This window comes from Cydia pomonella, chromosome 25 (genome assembly GCF_033807575.1).
Source record: "Cydia pomonella isolate Wapato2018A chromosome 25, ilCydPomo1, whole genome shotgun sequence".
Taxonomy (NCBI): Eukaryota; Metazoa; Arthropoda; class Insecta; order Lepidoptera; family Tortricidae; genus Cydia; species Cydia pomonella.
The window spans coordinates 7,932,308-7,957,759 of record NC_084727.1 but is presented as its reverse complement, the minus strand read 5'-3'; the positions used below and the strand labels follow the sequence as shown (position 1 = coordinate 7,957,759).

General features: G+C 39.9%; 1 protein-coding gene across 3 annotated transcripts in view; it reads left to right on the top strand.

Moving 5' to 3' along the window:
• The first annotated feature begins 619 nt into the window (after positions 1-619).
• LOC133531332 (uncharacterized) overlaps positions 620-25,452 on the top strand; it is a 44,233-nt gene continuing 19,400 nt past the window's right edge. The window contains exons 1-8 of one of the 3 annotated variants that reach the window (XM_061869472.1): positions 623-1,013; positions 1,251-1,355; positions 2,990-3,145; positions 4,632-4,766; positions 5,082-5,210; positions 6,329-6,418; positions 8,339-8,446; positions 11,066-11,167. In XM_061869472.1, the coding sequence (XP_061725456.1) occupies positions 969-1,013; positions 1,251-1,355; positions 2,990-3,145; positions 4,632-4,766; positions 5,082-5,210; positions 6,329-6,418; positions 8,339-8,446; positions 11,066-11,167 (870 nt within the window). In that variant the 5' untranslated portion in view covers positions 623-968. Of the gene's footprint in view, positions 1,014-1,250; positions 1,356-2,989; positions 3,146-4,631; positions 4,767-5,081; positions 5,211-6,328; positions 6,419-8,338; positions 8,447-11,065; positions 11,168-25,452 lie in introns of all 3 variants that reach the window. The other 2 variants (XM_061869473.1, XM_061869474.1) reach the window with 2 other exon arrangements.

Sequence of the window (25,452 nt, the reverse complement as noted above, 5' to 3'; positions counted from 1 at the left end):
AAATATTAGCACTTAGTTTAAAATATTTGAAATTTAAAAAAAAATGGTTCATATGCAAAAATATCAGAGACAAAGTATTTTTTGCCTTTCAAATATTGTTAACGACGTTGGTATTCCGTGAAACGGAAAACGATTATTGGGACTGCTTATCGGGGCACGATATCGGGAAGTGTGGATGTATTGGCGCTTTAGAGCATGCTCATTTTTAGGGTTCCGTACCCAAAGGGTAAAACGGGACTCTATTACTAAGACTTCGCTGTCCGTCCGTCCGTCTGTCACCAGGCTGTATCTCATGAACCGTGATAATTAGACTGTTGAAATTTTCACAGATGATGTATTTCTGTTGCCGCTATAACAACAAATACTAAAAAACAGAATAAAATAAATATTTAAGGGGCCTCTCATACAACAATCTTTTTGCCGTTTTTATAGATGGTACGGAACCCTTCGTGCGCGAGTCCGACTCGCACTTGGCCGGTTTTTTTGACAATATCACCTGCTTTCTTTAGGTATACTGGAATTACTGGATATAGGAGCGGCAAGTGGTTGAATATTCTTATTTACGTTTCTTTATTTTATTGGATTTAATTTAGTTTGTTTTTAGTTAAATCGAATTGCATTCAATATGCAAGAATATCGTGTTAGGTTTAGACCAAGCCCAGACTGTGCGAGACTTATTTATAGATTTATATGTTGTTAAGGGTTCCGTAGCGGACAAATGGAACCATTAGTTTATTTGTGAAGTATAATATGGCCAATAATATAAGTTTGGATCAAAGAATATAATTGGTTTGGATCCTTTGAACAGTACATCCGAACTTCGACCCACAGAAAAAAAAAACTAAATGTCACTAAAACTAGAACATTGAGGTTATGTTTGTTATTGATTTAATTTTGTGATTGTAAATTTTGGAATCCTTAACGAAATAACATTGTATATCCATCAGAAAGTTCTTAATACATTTAATATGTCAGATATGGAGGAACCACCAATGAAAGTATTAAAAATGGATGTGAGTACCATAACTTCTCTTTTCGCAATTTCGTACTGTACATTTTTACGCATTTCTATTTCATTAATCATAGCTACAAATCAAAACCATATATTAAATACTTGCTTTTGGTACAAGAATGAAGATTTACATGAGTTAAAGTGTCTTGGTATCCACCATTATGAAGATTCTCACAAGAGATATGCATACAATCTTGACGATGATATTTCGTAGCAACTCATGTTTGTCATGTCGCAGGTAGCACCATCGTCCCTGGACTCTACCATGGAGGGTCAGGAGGAGGGCCAGGAGGAGTGGCTGAGTGAGGGGGTCCTCACAGATGATGACTATATGGCGGCTAATGTAAGTATACATTCCAATAGCACTATCTCTGTCACACTTACCTATGGTGAGTAGATGTGATAGAAAACACACTACGTATTTGTATGCAGCAAGTGTTTGATTTTACTATAAGTGTCATTAAATAGGTATTCAATTTTAATAGTTTTTAGTGTATTGTTTTTTAATACATCCTGACATTTTGAGACATTTTCTGCACTTAAGGTGATAAGGTGGACCACAGATCTACAACATTGCTTGTCAAATATTTAAATTGTGACCAAAATAGAAATGATGTCATTAATAGTATTGAATAAATAAATTAAATGTGTATTCCTAGATATAATTGCCCGCCTTATCTCCTTAATACAGCTTCTCGTATTTTCTACTAAACTTTATGTTTTAATACATTCAACAACAACCAGTCTGGCTTAGTGGGGAGTACCCTGCATATGAAGCCAATGGTTCCGGGTTTGAATCCCTGTAAGGGCATTTATTTGTGTGAGGAGCACAGATATTTGTTCCTGAGTCATGGGTGTTTTCTATGTATTTAAGTATTTGTATATTATATATATCGTTGTCTGAGTACCCACAACACAAGCCTTCTTGAGCTTACCGTGGGACTTAGTCAATCTGTGTAAGAATGTCCATTAATATTTATTTATTTATTATTTAACCAAGCCAAGCAGCCAATAGCAACTACTATTAGATCAAAAGTCGTCATGTTTTTTTTTGTTTGTAGTCTGCCTCTTTCGCACTCATGAATTGGTCATATATACAGTCAGTTGCAGAGATAACTGACTCTCCCTGCATAGATATTTGTTTGCAGGGGGGTCAACTACCTCGGCAACTGACTGTCTGCGATGACTTCCTTTTTGTACACTTCAGTGAAATTATCTTTAAGTGCAGGCATCATTCTAGATCTGTGCACTAAAAGAACATATAGATCGTGCCATTCACGACTATGCATGCCTTGACTTGTAATGTCATGTTATGAAAGGCTAGATTTGACAAGTCTGCGCATCATGGATGACACAAACTACAATTTTTTTTTTTTTTTTTCTCTAGTTATATCTGCGATCAGTCAGACTATAAGCAGATTGGTTGAATGCTTAATAACGTGACGAGCGAGTCCTCCAGTGAGGGCTTCTACTCTTTTTTTTTTCCCTCTTTCTATGTATCAAGGAAGATGTCTTTTCTTTTTAACCTTTTTTCATATCCCTTGTCTGTGAGTTTTGCTGCCAGGTCATTTGGGTGGTGGCTTAATCTACGTTGATATGCTTTAGTTGCATGAAGGATTTCTTCCTTCACAGTATTGATTTGCAGGTATTTATGTATTTCCGAGTTGGTTGTGAACCACGGAGCGTTACATATGGACCGCAGTATGTTGTTTTGCATTCTTTGTATTATTGAGATGTTAGAGTTACTGGCACTGCCCCATAGTTGTATGCCGTACATCCATGCTACACTACAATACAATAATCACTGTCAAAGTTACTGTTATCATCATTTAAATTGTAACCCAAGACAAAAATTGTAAACATGGTAGTCAACGCTTTATGCTATTCATATCTAAAACTGAAAACAGGGTTTCAATTTTGAGAGTTACAGCAATATTCAGCTGAAATCCAGTACCTATATTATTTTTTCTTTCTCAGTCAAGTCAAGAGCAACAGCCAGACGCCAACACCACAGCGGAGTCTTCCCAGAACCTGGAGCTGGAACCCCAGCAGGTGGTGCGTGAAGCCAACATCACTATGGAACAAAATATTGAAGAAACACTTAACAACTTGGAAGGCATGGAGAGTTCTAAGGTAACTGTAGTTTTGCAATGTTATAATTTATTTATATTACACCTAGTTTTTTCAGTGAAGTCAAGCAGCGCTTATAGCTAGCCTCACTCACCTGTAATCTGAAGTGATAGGTAAATTACTGATATTTTGTGATTTTTATTTTAATCTACAAAAACCATTTGTCAATAAGCTGAGGCCACACAGAACAAGCAAGTATATGATTTCCGGTTCGAGCGCCATCTTGATAGTCACGTCTTGTGATTAATTCCTTTGTTTTTTTCTCATACATATTGTATAAAGTGTAAATTGGTGGTTAATATTCAGTAAACTAACGTGGTAGGGTAGTGTGCAGTGAATGGAGAGTTAATCTTGAAACGCGTTTAACCACCATTTTAGAGTCAACGGCCAATAGTCCTCGTGCTACTTGTAAAGTCCAGCTATCGCTTTACAAGAGCTGATAAAATCACCGTACACTGTCTTGTACTAACCGTACAATTTTAGTCGCATTTAAAGCTCCTCATACCTTGATACTGGCGAAATAGTCCCACTGGACCAAAGCCATAATTTTAAATGAATGAATGAATGAAAAAGCAATATTGCTGTGTGAAGCAGTTTGGTCCATAAAGATGTTTATCGCAAGGCAGCTCTGTCTGTAGACCCCTGCATATCACAAACTGAGATGATAGACAAACTGAGGATATCAGTTGTCCACGACCATGAGAGGTCTACGTTGTATTCGAAATATCGCAATTAAACATACATACTATACAGCATTTGTTCAAATCGCAATTTGTAATGTTGTTGAACTCTTAGTTTCAAAAATATCTCAAGACAAGAGATGTGTCATAGCTCAGCAAATAGTTCTCCGTATCCGCGGCAACGTCAGTAGATGTAGATGTAGTGTAGGGACGCCCGGCCGGAAAAAGGCGGGCTGTCGATCGCATGCTGCGTTCATTCAGCCCAATTCCCTGAAGTTTGAGCTGCAGGTTACTGTCCCGGCGGTATTCCCATACCAATCTCAAATCCTCTTTAAGCTCGCCGTCCTTTAGTTCGTTTTCTTTTAGTAAGTCTCTACCGTGCCGCGTACATAATACACACTGCTAGTAAGTGGAAGCTAGTCTCCTCCTTACCACAGGAGGCGTTTCTTTTTATTTCCAAAACTTTGAGATGTTTGTTGAGAGCGTTATGACCAGTGATAATACCCGTCAGGAGTCTCAGACTGCTCTTACCTAGTTTCAAAAGATACCTGGTTCTCCTGTGATCTATACCATTGATCATCATCTTCGACTGTCTGCAGCTAGTCTCTTCTCATTCTCTCTGTGCTTCCATTTCTTTTACCTTTTCAATAACTCCAACGTCAGTAGATGAAGTGCAGACACGCCCGGCCGGAAACGGGCGGGCTGATCGCTTATTGCATTCAATCAGTTCAATTCCCTGGAGTTGGAGGAGATCGTCGGCGGTGGGCGGTGCTGTGAGTTTACTAAATGCTCCTTCCATAATTTCTCAGTTGAGTCCCAACACCATAGCGGAGCCAGTAGAGAGCTTGGAACAAAAAACCGACAGTCAGCCGCTTGAAAGTATCCTACAGCAGAACATCGAAGAGTCACTGAACAATTTGGAAGGCATGGAGACTTCTGCAAAGGTAATTTTGTCTTCATGCATACCAAAGGGCCATTTGCACCAACCACGGCTAAAGCAACGTTGGTGGTCGGTTCTGTAAGTGGTAACTAGAAGTGGCGGTGCGTTAATAATATTACAAGAATAAGTATTCTGACTGTATTAAAATGGAAATCGCGTCTTTAAATCGAAAACTGCTCGACATTTTACACATAATTTCATCATTATATTGAGAAAATAATGTTTGTTATCTGGACTTCAAAGTCAATGGAATTTGTGGGTAGATATATACGCTTCGCCACTGTAACTATTTAAGCACGTCTGTGCAATAACTTCTCAGCCGAGTCAAGAGCCAGCCAGCGCTATGGAGTCGGAGAGCCAAAAACAGCATGAGGACCTCGAAACAGTCATGCAGCAAGATATAGAAGACACATTGAATAATTTTGAAGGAGTTGAGACTGCTCCTAAGGTAATTTTTGGAAATTTTATCATAATAAATCATAAGTAAATGTGGCTTCATGCGAAGGACCCTGGACCTTCTCTGATGGAAAGTCACAAGTAAAATACCATAACAACATTGCATGAATTTTAACATGTTCATCTGCTTATTGGCTATATCATCCACATTCTATGGCTATGTACATGACTATGACGTCGCCTGAAGGCTATATACCCATCATAAACAATAATGTATGTACGTAATTTAGCTAGTAAGTTGTGTGCAAATAGTAGTCCAGATTCCTGTTAATTCGAGTAGGGTCTGTAAGTCTTAGAAATAAAGAAAACAATTCGGTTCGGTGTTCAACAGTTGAAACTCGTCGGTCGGTCCAGCATACCTAACTAACAAGGAAAGGTACCCAACTGTCCGGGTCCCATTTGATTTATATTTATATATGTTATAGAGTAGTCTAAAATAACGGACACGTATTTTTTCTAGCTGCCGAAACTCAACCTATTGGGAGAAATTGTCCTCCAAAGTACTAAAAAGTTACAAAATCTTCTAACTCCTATAGAAAGTGATGCTCAAGCAACTTGCTAGTTAATGGCTGATTTGAGTATATGTTTGAAAGCAGCAAAAAATAATGAGCACGTGTTTTGTTATATCAGCTAAAACTCATTTTTTCCTAAAAAAACACCCGTCTTTATGTCCCGTTGTCATGAAGAGTACAAATGGCGGACTTAAATTAAGTCACTTAATGCCAGACGGCATGTAAGGTGCAATTTGTTATTTGAAATAAATGATAATAAAAACACAAAACTTAACGCAATAAAGCTCTCGAAATTTGTAGTTAAGTACATTTGATTGCATATGTTTTCAGTCCTGTGCAATATCTGGTCAAGATGGTAACCGTTTGCGCTATGACAACGAAAAGCTATCTGTCTCTCTATCGCACAACGTAACGAGAGATAGAAAACTTCGTTGAATCGCAAACAAGTAGCGTCTTGTCTAGACCCTCGGATAATTATCGGTTGATACCACTGCAACGCTCATTTAATTTCATAATAAATTCACGCTTCTCCATCGGTTTCGGGTACCCATTGACTTCGCAGTGCATTATGATTATATGAAATGAAATTTGATCACAGGATGAGTTCAACCATCTGAAGAACCCTAAAGACAGCGAACCCTCACACTCGGAGCACAGTGATGATGGCCACAACACAGATGAGCTGCTGGTGAGTATCCTGGTACATTTAAGGTTAACAATCAGAGTAAAAACCAAAAATGCGACATTTTCAAGCAATAACTTATCAAATTTTAGATGGTTAATGTTGTACATTCGCCATCAAATATATCGGAGCGGCCAAGGTGCTCACGAATATCTGAACACGCACTCTAAGGGTGCGTGTTAATTATAAACAATGTTTGTGATACACTGTTTCTGAAACACTATGCAGACTAGTCTAGTCAGAGTAGTCTATCTTGACATGAACAATGTTTTAGCTCACATAGTGCGGACGGTCTTCATCCATACAATGAACATGGCGATAAACAATAGTGTTTGCTCAAACATACTCCGAAATGTATATGTTAATGTAACGAAATGAAGACATGAAGTTGTTCATTTATGGCTCCTTACATTACTTCTTGACCTAGGCTAAGAAGTAATGTAGGGAGTTAGTATGAAACGTACATTATTGTCCGCTGCTCTAACTTTTTAAATTTGCTCACTAAGATTAGACTGACAAAGGAAATATTACATACAGCCAACGACCACTCTCTCTCTGTAAGCATTAAAAAAAAAAGTAAAATCTATGGTACTATGTATATAAGCGGTTAAACATGGTGGTTAAAAAATAAAAAAGGCGGCAATTTACATGTTTATTTATTCTCGTTAAAATATATAATAATTAAGTAATCCAACATTAATTAGAAACAAAGATTTATTAAAAAGGAATTAAATGTCGGGCACAATAAAAATAAACTAACTTATCTATTAAATAAAACTAAATTAAAACTAAAAACTAATACTAAATAAAATTAAAATATGTCTAAAAAATTTGGCCCCTTTGGCATGGTGCCAAGTGGTGGATGCTGGCAGCATTTCCCCGCTGTATAGCGATGCTGATACGTTGTGCGAGAAAGCTGCCAGCTCTTCGGTCACCTGTGAAGTCGACCAGCCTTTTTAATAGCTCTTTAAAAAGTTGTAGAGCATTAGGACCCCACGGGCCAAGCGTCTCGACCCCAAATGGCATAAAAATGTATTCGGGGCCGAGACCCCTGTACTTTTGTATTTTAAGCTTTTCGGCCCCTTTAGCCGCGGCACCCGCACCGATACTGGTTCCGGTGAGGTGGGAAGGGGCTAGTGTGTCTACACAGGTTGCCTCCCACACCAGCGCCCTTCCCAAACTCCATTAATTAGTGTGTGAAAAAATATGCATTTTTTTTCATATTAAACTTATTTACTTGATTACTTAGTAGTTATTTTAATTATAATATTTTCTTACATTGTTTGAGAAAAGCACTATACAATCCTTGGCCGGAACAGGGATTGCAACACTTGCTTTATCCGCTGCCCTCTACCGCAATCTCGTCCTGCAATCCCTTACTTCACGGCTTCTGCAGTAATGTTCTATTTCTCAACCTTGCAATGAAATGTTGACATGACTTACTTCAAATTAGGTCCGGAAATACTACGTATCAGGTGCGATGAGTGAAGATGATATGTAAAGGAATTTCATACAGCCTTACACACCTAGGCCTGTAAGTCAACCTTCTTTTGTTTTTAAACGTCAAATTGTGACACAACGTCTTGGCATTCAACCATCAAACAGTGGTAGATTCGTAATTTGTTTTTAGTTGTACAGTTTTGTTTCATTGCCAGTTTGAGAAAAGCACTATACAAATCTCGGCGAGAAACGGGGTTGTCGGCCGCGTATCTCTATCACCTTAACCCAATATTAATTTTTTTTAATAACATGGTGTTTTTTACAACTTTTAAAATTTCTCGCGATACTCGGGAAATGCTGGTCGAGTAATCCCGTGCCTCGAAAAATGAAAAAGGTCGACAAACCAGAAACGCTAAAACTGACAGTTTTATTTGGTAAGATGTGCCGTTTTAGACATTAGTCATTAAAATATTGACTTTTCAACAGCGCATGTTGGGCGAAGACGACGGCGCGAAGAAAAAAGTGCTCACAACAATTCGTGAAAAGAACGCCCGACGCGCCGCCCGCTCCAGCGAGGAAGACTACTTTTTAGAGGTAATTTAAACCTTCTTTCAAAGGTATTAGAGTTTATTCTTCAACAGATGGTAGCAAGAAGATAGTGCTAACACTGCTAACCATTCGCCCGCTCTAGTGAAAATAACTACTTTTTAGAGGTAATTTGAACCTTCTGTCGAATGCATTAGAGTTGTTAATGCAACGAAGAAAAAATTATACACATGAAAATAATATGGGGACAAAATTCTTTCCTATCGCGCGATACCTTTATAATAAAAGGCCATCTTCCGTTCTTCGACAAGGCTGCGTTTCCACCAGAAATGTGCAAGTGCGACTCGTCTTGCACGTTTTCCTACTATATCATAAAAACCCATGCGAATTTGCGAACTTTTTAACAGTGCTGAACAACTGACCCTAAGGCTGCGTTTCCACCAGAGATATGCGATGATGCGTAGCGAGGGATATGTTTGTTAAGAAACAATAGAATAACAGTTATGAATGATTCAGGGTTAGTTTCACTAGACTTAAATCGACCGGGCTTTAAACCGTGATTAACTTTTATATTGTTTTTGAGCTCCCGATATTTCGACGCAGTTACATGCTTCTTGTTCACGGGTAACTGGAGATAGCGGCTGGGTGTCAAAGTTGTGTAGACCGCGCTCGGTCTACCCTCATTCGTGCGCGTCGGTTGCATTCGCTTTCAACGTTACCACTGGTAGCCACTGGTTGGTTGGTGGTTGCGTCGAAATATCGAGAGCTCAAAAACAATGTAAAAGGTAATCACGGTTTATATCCCGGTCGATTTCAGTCTAGTGGAACCAATAGAATATTGTCCACTAGAGTTGCGCTGAGGATAGGTAAATGACGTGATTCCATTGAAAGAAAGAAAGAAAATAAATTTATTCAGGACGCTTACAATATTGCTTAAATCTATTAAAACACAATTATTAGTAAAAAGTTCTATTGGTTCTTATCAAACAAAAATCTGGCCTGTGGTAGACCATGTCAGTCTCGCATCGGTCTATTCAGCCACCAAAAACGGTGTATCCGGCGTTACGCCATCAATCGTCTGCAATAGACGCAAAGCCTAATGATGATAATGATATCAAATAGATTTAGATTTATTTATTTCACAACATATGATTACAGTACAAGTTACATCAATGTCAATTTATAAGAATCTATATTGTGACCGTCAGAAATTAACTTAAATAATAGCAAGATAATCCAAATAAATTAATTTCAATAATAATATATATATGAAAATTTTCACCTGAAAAGGATCGTCAAATAATATCAAGAATAAGCAAAGACAATGTCAAATCATTATGCAATTATAAATTATACAGTTATGTCAAAAAATTCACTTATTGAATATAATGGGTTGTCCAGTAAAAAGTTTCTCAATAGACGCTTGAATGTTGTATCGGATGTTTCCGTCCTTATTTCTGCAGGTAATCGCTCTTAATAAGTCGGACCGATGACACGCGGGTTATTTGCTGCAAGTGCCATGCGACGTGGAACTGTTCGCAATCGACCTGTAGTTCTAATGTTTATACCAGCTACCTCAACGCGTTTAAACAAAGATAGGTTATTTCTAACATACATTAGGATTTCGATCAAATATAACGAATAGACCCCTCGCTTTGCAATCTTCGCATCCTCGCACATCTCAGGTGGAAACGCAACCTTAGGGTCGGTTGTTCAGCAATGTTAAAAAGTTCGCAAATTTGTTATATGGGATTTGTTATATTTTATGACATGGGAGGCAAACGAGCAAGTCGAGTCGCCTGATGGTAAGCGATTGACGTTGCCCATGGACACACCCACAACACCAGGGGGTTTTAAGTGCGGTGCCACTTTCCCACACTCGTGAACGGGTGCTGTTCGTGGAGACCGGTCTGTTTAAGCTTACACGGGCTACATGTTGTGTTATAAGTATGTAACTGTACTTTTGAGTGGCATTAACGTGAGACACTTCATAATTATTTATAAAAACTCAAGTCTTGGAGACCCTTTACATCTCTAAGTATATTTTAATGATAGTTTTTTTAAATTATATTTTATCTCTGACACATAAAGTCTTTTACATCTCTAAAGAATTTGTTGTTTGTATTTTTTTTATCATAGTTTTTTTGTGTAATTCGTCATTTAGAGACTGTATACATCTCTAAGTTTGTTTGTTGCCGGCTTTGAAGATGGGAGTACGCAATTATTTTTTTAAGTCGTATCGGTCCGGAAATGCCGCAGGCGACAGTTCATTCCACAGTTTGGCTGTGCGAGGCAGAAAGTTTCTGGAGAAACGCACAGTTAAGGACTGCCAACCATGACTTTACGACCTAGGAGGTCATGTAATAGCAAAGATACTTACATTAATTAAGATGCCTAAAATCTAAGACAATTTTTTGCTTACATTTGTTGTTATAGCGACAACAGAAATACATCATTTGTGAAAATTTCAACTGTCTAGCTATCACAGTTCTTGAGATATAGCCTGGTGACAGACAGTAATAGGGTCCCGTTTGACCCTTTAGGTACGGAACCCTTGGTGGGCGAGTCCGACTCGCACTTGTCCGGTTTTTTTTCTTAGACTCTACCTCTCTACTACAATCGATTCTTTTTGATAATAGAAATATTAACATAACATTAACATTTCAGGGGGCGAAAGTGACCAAGTTGAAAGTGGCCAAAAACGCCATCATACGGACACAGCCGGTAAAGGCCGAGCCCGAGAACTTCAGCGACAGGGACAGCGATATGGTAGGACTAGAGTTAGAGTGAGACGGTTATACTTCTACGTTTATACGTACATATTTTTTTGTTTCATTGTGTGTATGGTGGCGGCCGATCGTAAAATCCGGCCGATCATAAAGTTCCTGTGTAATGTTTTCACGGTAGTCACATTGAACCAATAGATAGATAGGATTGTGTATATGGCGGCGGCCGAGCGTAAAATCCGGCCGATCGTAAAGTTCCTGTGTAATGACTTTGACCGTAGTAACATAAAACCAATAGGTTCGTTAGGTTACTTCAGATGCCCGAAGGGCAAAGTTTAGAAATAGGAGCCCCGCGTAGCGGGGCTTCGTCGACTCGGAACGAGACAAAGATTTTCACATTTCACGATATGTCTAGGAGTTTCATGATCTGCCGGATTTTACGATCGGCCGCCGACATGTACACGTTGGTAACGGTGATTAACCGATGGTTTTTGTTCATAGTTTCATACGAATCGAAGTTACGCTCTTATTTTAAAACGACATTCTGTAATGATGTGAAATTTGACATGTACATTCAAGTAACATATATTTCTGTCTGTTACTAGTTTTCTTTGATAGAAATTGATATTATTTATTTATTTCATGAATTTTAGCATGATGAATTATTTATATTTATTAATTGTAATACAAATAAATGACAGCAAGTATAGTTTTTATTCTACTTGCTCTATGGTCCTAGATACCAGAGCCGCCAGACCTTACTCATTTTCTGATGAATAAAATGTATGGGATAATGTAGTGTTAGTATGTACTTTTGTATGTCTGCATACTTGCTATATTGGCCTGACGGCCATTTGTCCGGTACAAGGTGCTAAACATAGGTAAAAATATTACTAACTTTCCTTAAATTCTCATGGCTGATTTTAATGTATTTTTTAGAAAATACTGTTAAAAATTGATAATCAACTTTGCCAGACAATTTCCGCTGGCGGTAACGTTTACCAGACGTTTTAAAGCTGCCAAGAAAAATATTGTATTTCTTGGCAGCTTTTGCACTAGTTTATACGAAAGCAACTGCCATCTGACCTTCCAACCCACAGGTTAAACTAGGCCTTATTGGGATCAGTTCGGTTTCCTCTCAAAATGTTCTTTCACCGAAAAACGACTGTTAACCTTTTGAACGCCACGCCTATCGCACGCGGCGCTTAATCGTGAACCTTGTCGGTACGCATGAAGGTTGATATTGGACTGTAGCCGCGCGCGTCATATGACCTCTTTGGCGGTCAAAAGGTTAAATATCAAATGATGTTTCGTATATAAGTTCCGATAAAGTCATTGATATGAGCCGAGGTTTGATCCCGTGACCTCTGGATTGCAAGTCGCATGCTCTTACCGCTAGGCTGGTGGCTTGACTTACTTGTTTTTTTTATATCTTTTTATATGAGTCAATTTTTAGCAGAAAAGCTAGCACCTTACATTACATATTTGTTATGTAATTGTGAACGCCGGCAAAACGTCCCACTTTGTCGCTTGCCATAAGGACGAAATTTGCTTATATCTGTATACGAATAAGCTGACAAGGCGTCCTTATGGCAAGCGATAAAATGAGACGTTTTGCCGGCCGCGGTCATAAATGTACATGCCAAGTTTCCTTTTAAAAACGAGTGTGTAACTTTTATAGTACGTTTTAAATATCTACTTTTCTGTTCGTGTTAAGATACAAAAACAAATGTATAAAAACTATCTGTCAATCACGTATAGTCAGACCAAGCTAAGTTAGCAACGATTTTGATATCCCAGCCTGTGAAAGTGTTAAAAAAACGTCATAATTTCATAGCACTTTCACTGTCTAAGCTGTTAAAATCGCTGCTAACTTATCGTGGTCTGACTAGCTGTCAATACAGTACAATTTTTGACTTCGAAACGTGGAATTGAACCGGAGTGACAGTGTTCACAGGCGCAGTCGTAACCGAGGACACATACTTATACTCGTGTCAAATGATGGGCAATATGCCAGTTCCTTCCTGCCATTGACATATATATCTAAGGACGGGTCTTACGGGCACTAAGAATGGCGCTAGTTCACTGGTGTTACTCTCGAATTCGAGCCAATCGTGCAGTCTAACGCAACTAGTTGCGACCAATCGCGCGCGTGATGCGAACACATCTACCAATCGCGGTGTGGCGTTAGACTGCACGATTGGCTCGAATTTGTGTGCGTGACACCGCTGTACTGGCACCATTCTTATTGTCCGTCAGGCCCGTCCTTAAGTAAGTAAAAGAGTCATTTATTCAAGAAGGATTTTACAATCTCTTTTGAATCGTCAAAAGCAAATTATAATATAATTATTACATTTCATAAATTATTCATTTATTTATAGGAGGCCATGTATTTTTCTCATTAATATACTCTTCGACTGTGTAATATGCTGTAGACCAGATTTAACATATTTTTTAAGTCCAGGAAATGGTAAATCCAGTGCTTCCCTTGGCAACTTATTGTAGAACTGATATTTGACCCATGTTCTTTCATGTCCCATGTTAAAGGTATAAGATTATTAAATAAATATGCTTTACAGTACATATGGTGCTACTTTACCGCACTAGTGCGAAAATTAGCATATTACGTTACTATGTCAAACATTTAAAGAGCCATATGTACTGTAAAACGTTGTACGATACATGTGCGAATAGGTAATTCGCAACTCGTGTCGATTTAAAACACTCCCTTCGGTCGTGTTTTAATTTATCGCCACTCGTTTCGAATTTACTACTTTTCGCACTTATATCGTAATGTACTATTACCGTATTTTTATAACATGTAAAATAAAATTAAATGTGATAGCTAGTATTGCTACTCCTTATAAAAATGAACTGTCATTAATAAATATAGGATCATTTGATAAGATATGGGGGGCGGGGGGGAAATACCGAACGGGATGGTCTTATAGAACTTTCGGTAGGAGTAGCAGAGAAAACGCTATTATTCTTTGTCCTTGTCAGTCCCACTTTTCATTTGTATATGTTCTGTCCCTCACACACATGGCCCATTGACAGAAATCCTATGTATAAAGACCGTCATTCGACGCGAGAGAGTAAGTGTGTAATATGTTATTTGAGAATTTCATACAAATATTTTATTTTGAACCTTTGGTCGGCACATCTTCAACCTTCTATGAAGGCGTTAGTGGTGATTTTCCTATAAAAGTGCTAATAATTGAAAGTTTTTAGTGTCAATCATGGGCTGTTACTATTAGCCGATTTTTATTTTGATGTCGATTTTATGGTCAGTTTTCGATATCATTTGGTGAATAGATAGTTCCCTGTTCTGTACAATTTAAGCGCAATTTCACCGTATCTCGTAGAAAATCTTCCCCCGAGTTACGAAAACGTATGGAAATATCGTAAATCAATGCAAAATTACACTTATCTGTGATCTTAAGCATAGAAAACGTCTTGGTCTTCAGTTCTTTATGCCATCTTCCGCATTTAATCTTAGAATTTAGTCACAATATTTCACGAGAGTCGGTTGAGAATTGCGACCTGTAGAGGATAACATCCGGACATACGAAAGCAGATTGCCCGAGTCAAAACGGATGCCTTCACTAACGCTACGGTAATAGTTATTTGTGCAACAAGGGAGGAAAGTTAGTTTTTCTTGCGAGTGTTGATTTTGAGTCCTGAGTAAGCGAAAGATTCGCGAGTGATTCTAAGTTAGAATCTAACACGAGATGTACAATAACTTATCTCTCGTGTGACATATACAACTTATCACCTCAGTAGTGAGAGCATATTAAAGGTTAAAAAAATTCAACATCGAGTAATGTTAACCACATTTATTTACATGCATGAATAAAAGACATCATTATGATGAAAACTTGTCTCACTTCCTGGAGTGAGGAAAACTGCACTTTCGTCACTTTCCGGAGTGACGAAAGTCGGCTTGTTCGAGCTGCTGAGGTGAAAATATTTTTTTTTGTCGCAAATTGGATTTAGTGTTTATTCCGCCCAGAATGTGGAGCTCATACCAAATTTTATCAAAATCTGACCAAAAGAGATCGTCTCAAATCTCACTTCGGTACCAGGCTGACATAAGAACGCAGAACACAATATGTTTTATAAGAATTATATAAAACAGTTCCCGGGGGCCGCGGCAGAGGAGACGGCCGAGTCTCCGAGCTACGCGGCCGCTAAAAGTACAGCCAAGTTTTCTATACCTCACGCGTCGAATGATAATAACTGTGACAGTTCGTTTTTATATGGAGTAGCTGTTACGTATGTTTGTAGACATATTTTGGAAGTTTAACACATTAAGTTATTTGGAAATGTAACATTTAAGTAATAAAAATACGGTAAAACATATTTCTTGAATTCTTTTTTGAATTAAGCCAACCCAAAAGAGTTTGAATGCTGTCATAGGGACTATCATTCGATGCGAGGGGTATAGCGAAGCACAGCGTGCAAAATTGGTTTCATATCGGACACCTTCCAAATAATGGCTTGATAAATAACCGCAAAGGTAAAAGTATGAAACCCCTATTAGTCAATTCCTTACAGTTCTCAAGATGTACACGTAAAAATGACGATATTTTATGCACACGCGACTCTCAATTTTATAAATTTGCTTTTTAAACTGACTATAGAAATTAATAAATATTATAAATACATATTTTTCTTTTTGTCAAAAGATACTTCGTTTTTTGGCAGTAGAAAGAAGGTAAACAATCTTGACGTGTATTTATATTGAAAAACGCTTTTACATATGAAAGCAAATAAATGTTTGCTTGTGTATGATTTGTAATTGTTACATATATTTGCTGTGACTTATTTTTCAAAAGTGTATTTCAATAAAAAAAAGACACGTCATGATCGCTTACCTTCATTTTAATGCAAAAAAAAACGAAGGCATATTTTAAAGGCCGACAACGCACTTACAACCCCTTTGGTGTTGCAGGTGTCCATGGGCGGCGGTAATCGCTTACCATCAGGTGATCTGTCTGCTCGTTTGCCTTAAAAAACATAACTTAAAAAATTGCGAGTTTCGTTTTTTTCAAATACTTTTACAGCTATTCATTAGGCTATTTTTGGGAGATATCTGATTTGAAGCCATTTTTCCACTCTGTGTATAGCGTAGTGTAAACCTAGCCTGTACAGAGCACGAAATTTTACTTATACTCTTTATACCCGCTTTTTCTAATTATTAATGAATAACTAAAAACCTCAAATTTAACATTTTATCATTTATATGCCATATTATATATGATGTTAGATACATACGAGGCAATAAGGGATTAAATCACGCCTTGCCAATTCCTTAACGTCCTATATAGTATAAATATATTTATGTTAATAGGCGAGTCCACACATAGCGAGCATACGCGCGAGGCGATTTCCTCGCGCAAAAAATGGCCAGTGTAGACGTCCCTCGGCCGGTTTGTGCGCGAAGAAATTGCCTCCTGTGTATGCTCGCTCTGTGTGGACCAGCCTAATGGCTAATTTTTCTCTGCGATTTTGAATTTCCGATTGAATTGAGAGTTACCTGAAAATTTACCCTTGTCGCTATTGCCAATAGATATGTCGGCGTGTATGAAGTTCTCAAAAATATTGAAACAACCAACCTAACCTAACCTAACACCTAACATATTGGAATGTTCAGATATTGGTGAGCACTTTGCCCGCTCTGATATATCTGATGGAAAATAGATTTTCAGTTATCTCTATGAACAAACATGTAGACTAGATTTTTCGATTAATGTAGCTTTTTGGTGATGAATTAAGGTAAATGTGGGGAAGATCGCGATATACAACTTTTGGTTGGGAAGACCGTCAATGCAAGAACACTCGAATTTATATACGCACGTGCTCAGACACGGTCAGAAAGGACGAACTTACGCAGCTTACTAAAAGCGTCGGAAAAGCTTGTAGACGATCTTACCTATTAAACGGTCTTAGCCACATTTATCTTACCCTTAATTTAAGACTTGTTATAAGCAGGGACTGAAAAACCGCAAAAGACCGGTAACCTAAAATAAAGGTATCAATTGAATAGGTATCCAAAGCTAAGGGTACCCGAATAAAATCGCAAAAGACCGATACCTAAGATAAGGGTATCAATTGAATAGGTATCCAAAGCTAACGGTACCCGAATAAAATCGCACAAGACCGATACCTAAACTAAGGGTATCAATTGAAAAGCTATAGAACTGTAACGGTACCCGAATAAAATCGCAAACGACCGATACCTACACAAAGGGTATCAATTGAATAGGTATCCAAAGCTAACGGTACCCGAATAAAATCGCACAAGACCGATACCTAAACTAAGGGTATCAATTGAAAAGCTATACAACTGTAACGGTACCCGAATAAATAAAATGTAATAGGTACATTTTTCAAACGGTACCGCTACAGTTGAAAGGGTACCGTACGGTACCGTTTCAAGTAGACTTCTACTTTGGAATCCAAGATGGCGGCTGTGCACTCGTCATAAAAGTCGTCATGGATATCGTTTTATAGGTTTTAGGGAGTGCAGATTTCGAAATTGATGACCATTTTGGAATCCAAGATGGCGGCCGTGCACTCTGTCATAAAAGTCGTCATGGATATCGTTTTATAGGTTTTAGGGAGTGCAGATTTCGAAAATGATGACCATTTTGGAATCCAAGACGGCGGCCGTGCATTCTGTCATAACAGTCGTCATGGATATCGTTTTATAGGTTTTAGGGAGTGCAGATTTCGAAAATATTGACCATTTTGGAATCCAAGATGGCAGCCGTGCACTCTGTCATAAAAGTCGTCATGGATATCGTTTTATAGGTTTTAGGGAGTGCAGATTTCGAAAATGATGACCATTTTGGAATCCAAGATGGCGGCCGTGCACTCTTGTCATAAAAGTCGTCATGGATATCGTTTTATAGGTTTTAGGGAGTGCAGATTTCGAAAATGATGACCATTTTGGAATCCAAGATGGCGGCCGTGCATTCTGTCATAAAAGTCGTCATGGATATCGTTTTATAGGTTTTAGGGAGTGCAGATTTCGAACATATTGACCATTTTGGAATCCAAGATGGCGGCCGTGCACTCTGTCATAAAAGTCGTCATGGATATCGTTTTATAGGTTTTAGGGAGTGCAGATTTCGAAAATGATGACCATTTTGGAATCCAAGATGGCGGCCGTGCATTCTGTCATAAAAGTCGTCATGGATATCGTTTTATAGGTTTTAGGGAGTGCAGATTTCGAAAATATTGACCATTTTGGAATCCAAGATGGCGGCCGTGCACTCTGTCATAAAAGTCGTCATGGATATCGTTTTATAGGTTTTAGGGAGTGCAGATTACGAAAATGATGACCATTTTGGAATCCAAGATGGCGGCCGTGCATTCTGTCTTAAAAGTCGTCATGGATATCGTTTTATAGGTTTTAGGGAGTGCAGATTTCGAAATTGATGACCATTTTGGAATCCAAGATGGCGGCCGTGCATTCTGTCATAAAAGTCGTCATGGATATCGTTTTATAGGTTTTAGGGAGTGCAGATTTCGAAAATATTGACCATTTTGGAATCCAAGATGGCGGCCGTGCACTCTGTCATAAAAGTCGTCATGGATATCGTTTTATAGGTTTTAGGGAGTACAGATTTCGAAAATGATGACCATTTTGGAATCCAAGATGTCGGCCGTGCACTCTGTCATAAAAGTCGTCATGGATATCGTTTTATAGGTTTTAGGGAGTGCAGATTTCGAAAATGATGACCATTTTGGAATCCAAGATGGCGGCCGTGCATTCTGTCATAAAAGTCGTCATGGATATCGTTTTATAGGTTTTAGGGAGTGCAGATTTCGAACATATTGACCATTTTGGAATCCAAGATGGCGGCCGTGCACTCTGTCATAAAAGTCGTCATGGATATCGTTTTATAGGTTTTAGGGAGTGCAGATTTCGAAAATGATGACCATTTTGGAATCCAAGATGGCGGCCGTGCATTCTGTCTTAAAAGTCGTCATGGATATCGTTTTATAGGTTTTAGGGAGTGCAGATTTCGAAATTGATGACCATTTTGGAATCCAAGATGGCGGCCGTGCATTCTGTCATAAAAGTCGTCATGGATATCGTTTTATAGGTTTTAGGGAGTGCAGATTTCGAAAATATTGACCATTTTGGAATCCAAGATGGCGGCCGTGCACTCTGTCATAAAAGTCGTCATGGATATCGTTTTATAGGTTTTAGGGAGTACAGATTTCGAAAATGATGACCATTTTGGAATCCAAGATGTCGGCCGTGCACTCTGTCATAAAAGTCGTCATGGATATCGTTTTATAGGTTTTAGGGAGTGCAGATTTCGAAAATGATGACCATTTTGGAATCCAAGATGGCGGCCGTGCATTCTGTCATAAAAGTCGTCATGGATATCGTTTTATAGGTTTTAGGGAGTGCAGATTTCGAACATATTGACCATTTTGGAATCCAAGATGGCGGCCGTGCACTCTGTCATAAAAGTCGTCATGGATATCGTTTTATAGGTTTTAGGGAGTGCAGATTTCGAAATTGATGACCATTTTGGAATCCAAGATGGCGGCCGTGCACTCTGCCATAAAAGTCGTCATGGATATCGTTTTATAGGTTTTACGGAGTGCAGATTTCGAAAATGATGACCATTTTGGAATCCAAGATGGCGGCCGTGCATTCTGTCATAAAAGTCGTCATGGATATCGTTTTATAGGTTTTAGGGAGTGCAGATTTCGAAAATGATGACCATTTTGGAATCCAAGATGGCGGCCGTGCACTCTGTCATAAAAGTCGTCATGGATATCGTTTTATAGGTTTTAGGGAGTGCAGATTTCGAAATTGATGACCATTTTGGAATCCAAGATGGCGGCCGTGCAATCTGTCATAAAAGTCGTCATGGATATCGTTTTATAGGTTTTAGGGAGTGCAGATTTCGAAAATGATGACCATTTTGGAATCCAAGATGGCGGCCGTGCACTCTGTCATAAAAGTCGTCATGGATATCGTTTTATAGGTTTTAGGGAGTGCAGATTTCGAAAATGATGACCATTTTGGAATCCAAGATGGCGGCCGTGCACTGTCATAAAAGTCGTCATGGATATCGTTTCATAGGTTTTAGGGAGTGCAGATTTCGAAAATGATGACCATTTTGGAATCCAAGATGGCGGCCGCACTGTGGGCTGAAAATCGGCCTTCATAGAAATAGAAACCGAAGTATTAATTTTGAATTTTTTTATTGGAATAGCTTTTGTTTGGTTTTATTATGTCCAAAAATTAATCTTAGCTAATTTGGTTGGAGAAATAATTAATTATATTTTTTTTTTTTCAAAATCTTTGTATGGCGCGTATCAGAAAAATCGAGTTTTCTCCGAAAATAAAATTTAACCGTAATATCCTGACAGATGATTTTAAAACCAATTATTCTTGATTTTTCCATATAATTAGATTTTTCCTACGGGGTGCACTTTTTTTTTAAATCGATGTAATTTTTTAATTTTTTTTTGTATTTTTTTATTGTAATACGGTTAAACTTGTTACTTTGACTACAAAAAAATAATTTGAGTTTGATCGAACCAATAATCTACGCGTAGTGAATTTTTGTTTTAACCAAATGTATGGAGCGTACGAGTAAAACGGTTCTTTTTTTTCAAAAATTAATTGTATACCGTAATATCCTTGCAGATGTACCAACCTTGTATCAATTATTAAGGATATTTTGACATAACGCGAACTTTTCTACCGTATGCACTTATCTAATAAAAAATAAAAAAAACTTATTTTTTCATGCTGAAATAACTTTTGCTCATTGTTTTAATTAAGTAGATAAATAATAAACACACAAGTTACAAGTAGAAAATTGAAAATAAAACCATTACATCCATCATTCACTACGCGTAAGTTATTGGTTCGATCAAACTCAAATTCATTTTTTGTAGTCAAAATAACGAATATAACCGTATTAAAAAAAATCGATTTAAAACAAAGTGCACCCCGTAGGAAAATTCTAATTATGTGGAAAAATCAAGAATAATTGGTTTTAAAATCATCTGTCAGGATATTACGGTAAAATTTTATTTTCGGAGAAAACTCGATTTTTCTGATACGCGCCATACAAAGATTTTGAAAAAAAAATATAACTAATTATTTTTCCAACCAAATTAGCTAAGATTTGAGCTATATGTTTGAGCCTTTTGGGGTGGAAACCCTTGGCCCGTGGGGACCTGGCGCTCACAACATTTTTAAAGAGCTTTCGAAGCGCCTCGTGTAGGCAACGGGTGACAAGAGGGCTGGCTCTTACCTCGCACAACGCATTGGCATTGCTGTCCAGCGCGGCAATGCCGCCAGCCTTCTAGGCACCTTGCCACAAGGCACCGAGCTGGAGCCAATTTTTAGGGTTCCGTAGCCAAATGGCAAAAAACGGAACCCTTATAGATTCGTCATGTCCGTCTTTCTGTCCGATTCTGTCACAGCCACTTTTTTCCGAAACTATAAGAGCTATATTGTTCAAAAAAACTTAGTAAGTGGATGTATTCTATGATCCGCATTAAGATGTTCACACAAAAATAGAAAAAAAACAATAAATTTTGGGGGTTCCCCATACTTAGAACTGAAACTCAAAAAATCTTTTTTCATCAAACCGGTCTTCAAAAATGATATTGAGGTTTCTAATATCATTTTTTTCTAAAATGAATAGTTTGCGCGAGAGACACTTCCAAAGTGGTAAAATGTGTGTCCCCCCCCCCCCCCTGTAACTTCTAAAATAACAGAATGAAAAATCTAAAAAAAATATATGATATACATTACCATGCAAACTTCCACCTTCCAAATTGGTTTGAACGAGATCTAGTGAGTAGTTTTTTTTTATGCAGCGGAGGTCAAGGACATAATTACCAAGCCGCCAGCGACGGAAAAATACGACAAATTAAAGTCTGAGCTGATTTACAGATTGTCCGTGTCCAAGGACAAGCGAGTGGAGGAGTTGGTGTCTCAAGCTGAACTGGGTAATCGTAAGCCCTCGCAGTTTTTACGACACCTACGTGACCTGGCCGGTACCGACTTATCGGACGACTTTTTGCGCAGCATATGGGCTAAACGTTTACCGCCGCATGTGCAAACCGTTATTGCTACGATGTCAGATGCCAGTTTGGACAAGGTTGCCGCGCTGGCCGACCGAGTGAATGACATTGTAGTACACACACCTCACGTTGCGGAAGCTTCTGGGTCGGCTGTTCCTGTTCCCGTGCCGTCATCTGCACCGAGCTCTATGGAGGAACGTCTCAACCGCCGTATAGATGGCCTTGTGCGGCAAGTAGCTGCCTTAACGACTGGAAATTCCCGTGGGCGAGCTACATCGCGCTCGCGCTCCAGGGGACGTCTCAGCTCTCGCTCAAGGAGTCGCGCGGGGGACAACGGCAGATGCTGGTACCATGACAGATTCGGCCCCCGTGCAACTAAGTGTCGCGCGCCGTGCAGCTGGACCGAGGGAAATGCCAGCGGCGGTCACTAATGACGACGAGTGATTGCCAGGTTTCCCCAGGTCGTCTTTTCGTCACCGACAAGAACACTAAACTGACATTTTTAGTAGATAGTGGCTCTGATCTTTGTGTTTTTCCTTTTACTTCTGTAAATCCTCAGTACCGCACTAAAGATAAATACCAATTGTTTGCTGCTAATGGTACCCCTATACCTACTTATGGCTCAATTAGTCTTACGCTTGATTTTGGCTTACGCCGTGCTTTTCATTGGCGTTTTATCTTGGCCGAAGTGACAAAGCCTATTATCGGCGTAGATTTTTTAGCTTTTTATAATCTAGTAATAGATGTTAGGCATAAACGGCTTATAGATTATTGTACTCTGCTTACTGCTCGTGCTTATTCAGCCTCTTCTTGCTCTGTGAGCAGCATTAAGTCGATTGCAGGTACAACGGCGTATCACGAAATACTGCAGCAGTTTCCTGAAATTACGAGACCTGTGGGTGACCCGACGGAGCGAACCGTGAAGCACAATACGGTTCACTATATCCGTACCACCCCTGGTCCGCCGGTGTACTGTCGTCCTAGACGGTTGGACGCAGAGCGGCTCAAAATAGCCAAGCAGGAGTTCGACGATATGGTGCGTACAGGTATAGCACGTCGCTCCGATAGCCCCTGGTCGTCGCCTCTTCACATGGTCCCCAAAAAGAACAACGGCTGGCGGCCTTGCGGCGACTATCGCGCATTGAACGCCCGCACCATACCAGATAGGTATCCTGTTAGGCATCTTGCCGATTTCTCGCACAACTTACACGGCTGTCAGATTTTTAGCACATTGGACCTGGTTCGTGCCTACAACCAGATTCCGGTGTTTAAGGATGACATTGCTAAAACAGCCATAACGACGCCGTTTGGGTTGTTCGAGTTCAGCTTTATGGGGTTCGGGTTACGCAATGCCGCGCAGACTTTCCAGCGGTTCATTGACGAGATCCTCGGTGACCTGGAATTCTGCTTCCCGTATTTAGATGACATTCTCGTGGCATCTTCTTGCGCGACCGAGCATGAGAAGCACCTTAGGCAAGTATTCGAGCGACTGCGTGAGCATGGTGTTCTAATAAACACCGCGAAGTGCGTATTTGGTGAAGCTGAGGTTACATTCCTTGGCCATCGCATCTCCAGCTCAGGCACGTCACCCTTGCCTGAGAAGGTGAAGGCCATCATGGACTTCCCTCGCCCCACCAACATCAAGGCACTCCGTCGTTTCTTGGGCATGCTGAATTTTTATCGGCGTTTTCTACCGCACGCAGCCCAGAAACAGGCACCGCTAAATGGTTTGTTGGTCGGTCATCACTGCAAGAGCTCTGCTAAGATTGAGTGGAATGCTGACCTCAACGCAGCTTTCGAGGCTTGCAAGGCGAGTCTAGGTGAGGCTACACTTCTTGTCCATCCACGTCCGAATGCTGAACTGGCTCTGGTCAGTGACGCCTCGGACATAGCGATCGGTGGTGTGATACAACAATTGGTAGGTAACACGTGGGAACCACTGGGTTTTTTCTCGCGTAAGTTGAACCCAGCCCAGCGCAAGTTCAGCCCGTACGACCGCGAGTTACTCGCAATTTACGAGTCTGTCAAGTACTTTCGGCATATGCTGGAGCTGAAGCCGTTCAGAATCTACACCGATCACAAACCAATCGTGTATGCCTTTAGCAAACCCTTGGACAAGTGCTCACCTCGCCAGTTTCGGTACTTGGATTTCCTTGCGCAGTTTTCCACCGACATCCGCCACATAGCAGGTGAGGAGAACGTGGTCGCTGACGCACTCTCTCGTCCTGTCGATGCAATCAGCGGCAAGGCCATTGACTACAATGCGTTAGCTTCTGCTCAGGAACGTGATGCTGAGTTCCAGCAGTTGCTAAAGACCGGATCGTCATTGCAGCTTAAAAGGTTGGTTGTTCCTGGTACGGCTGGTGACGCTGCAGTTTATTGTGACACATCAGGACCAATGGCTCGTCCCTATCTGACTCCCCAGTTCCGTCGACAAGCTTTCGACTCGATACATGGACTTAGTCATCCTAGCGCTAAGGCTACGACGAAGCTTGTAGCTCAGCGATATGTCTGGCCTGGGGTAAATAAAGACTGCCACAATTGGTCTAGAGCTTGTCAACACTGCCAGCGATGCAAAGTGTCAAGGCATGTGCACTCGCCTATAATGTCGTTTGCGACCGAGACAGAGCGTTTTGCACACGTGCACATTGACCTGGTCGGTCCGTTGCCGTTTTCACAGGGTTTCCAGTACTGCCTGACGGCATTGGACCGCTTTACAAGGTGGCCTGAGGTGATGCCAATTTCTGACATTAAAGCAGAAACCGTCACTCAAGCATTTTTCTCCGGGTGGGTGTCGCGATTCGGATGCCCCAAGCGTATAACAACGGATAGGGGGAGGCAGTTTATTTCCGAGACTTTCCGGCGCTTGGCGAAGTCCATCGGAGCTGAGCACATACAGACGACTGCCTACCACCCTGCGGCGAATGGCATGCTGGAGCGATTCCATAGACAGATGAAGGCTGCCATTAAATGCCATGCGAGCGAGGATTGGGTTGAAGTCCTGCCTCTGGTTCTTTTAGGAATCAGGACGGCATGGAAGGACGATTTAGCCGCTTCCACCGCGGAATATGTGTACGGCCAGCAACTGCGCTTGCCAGGGGATTTCTTTGAATCCTCGGGTCAAGATGCGCCAGTTGACTACACAGACTTCCTCTCTCGCTTGCAGCTTATAATGCGCAAATTACAGCCTTCACCAGTGGTTCGCCATGGTTCGCGTAAAGTTTTTGTTCATAAAGACCTGACTACGTC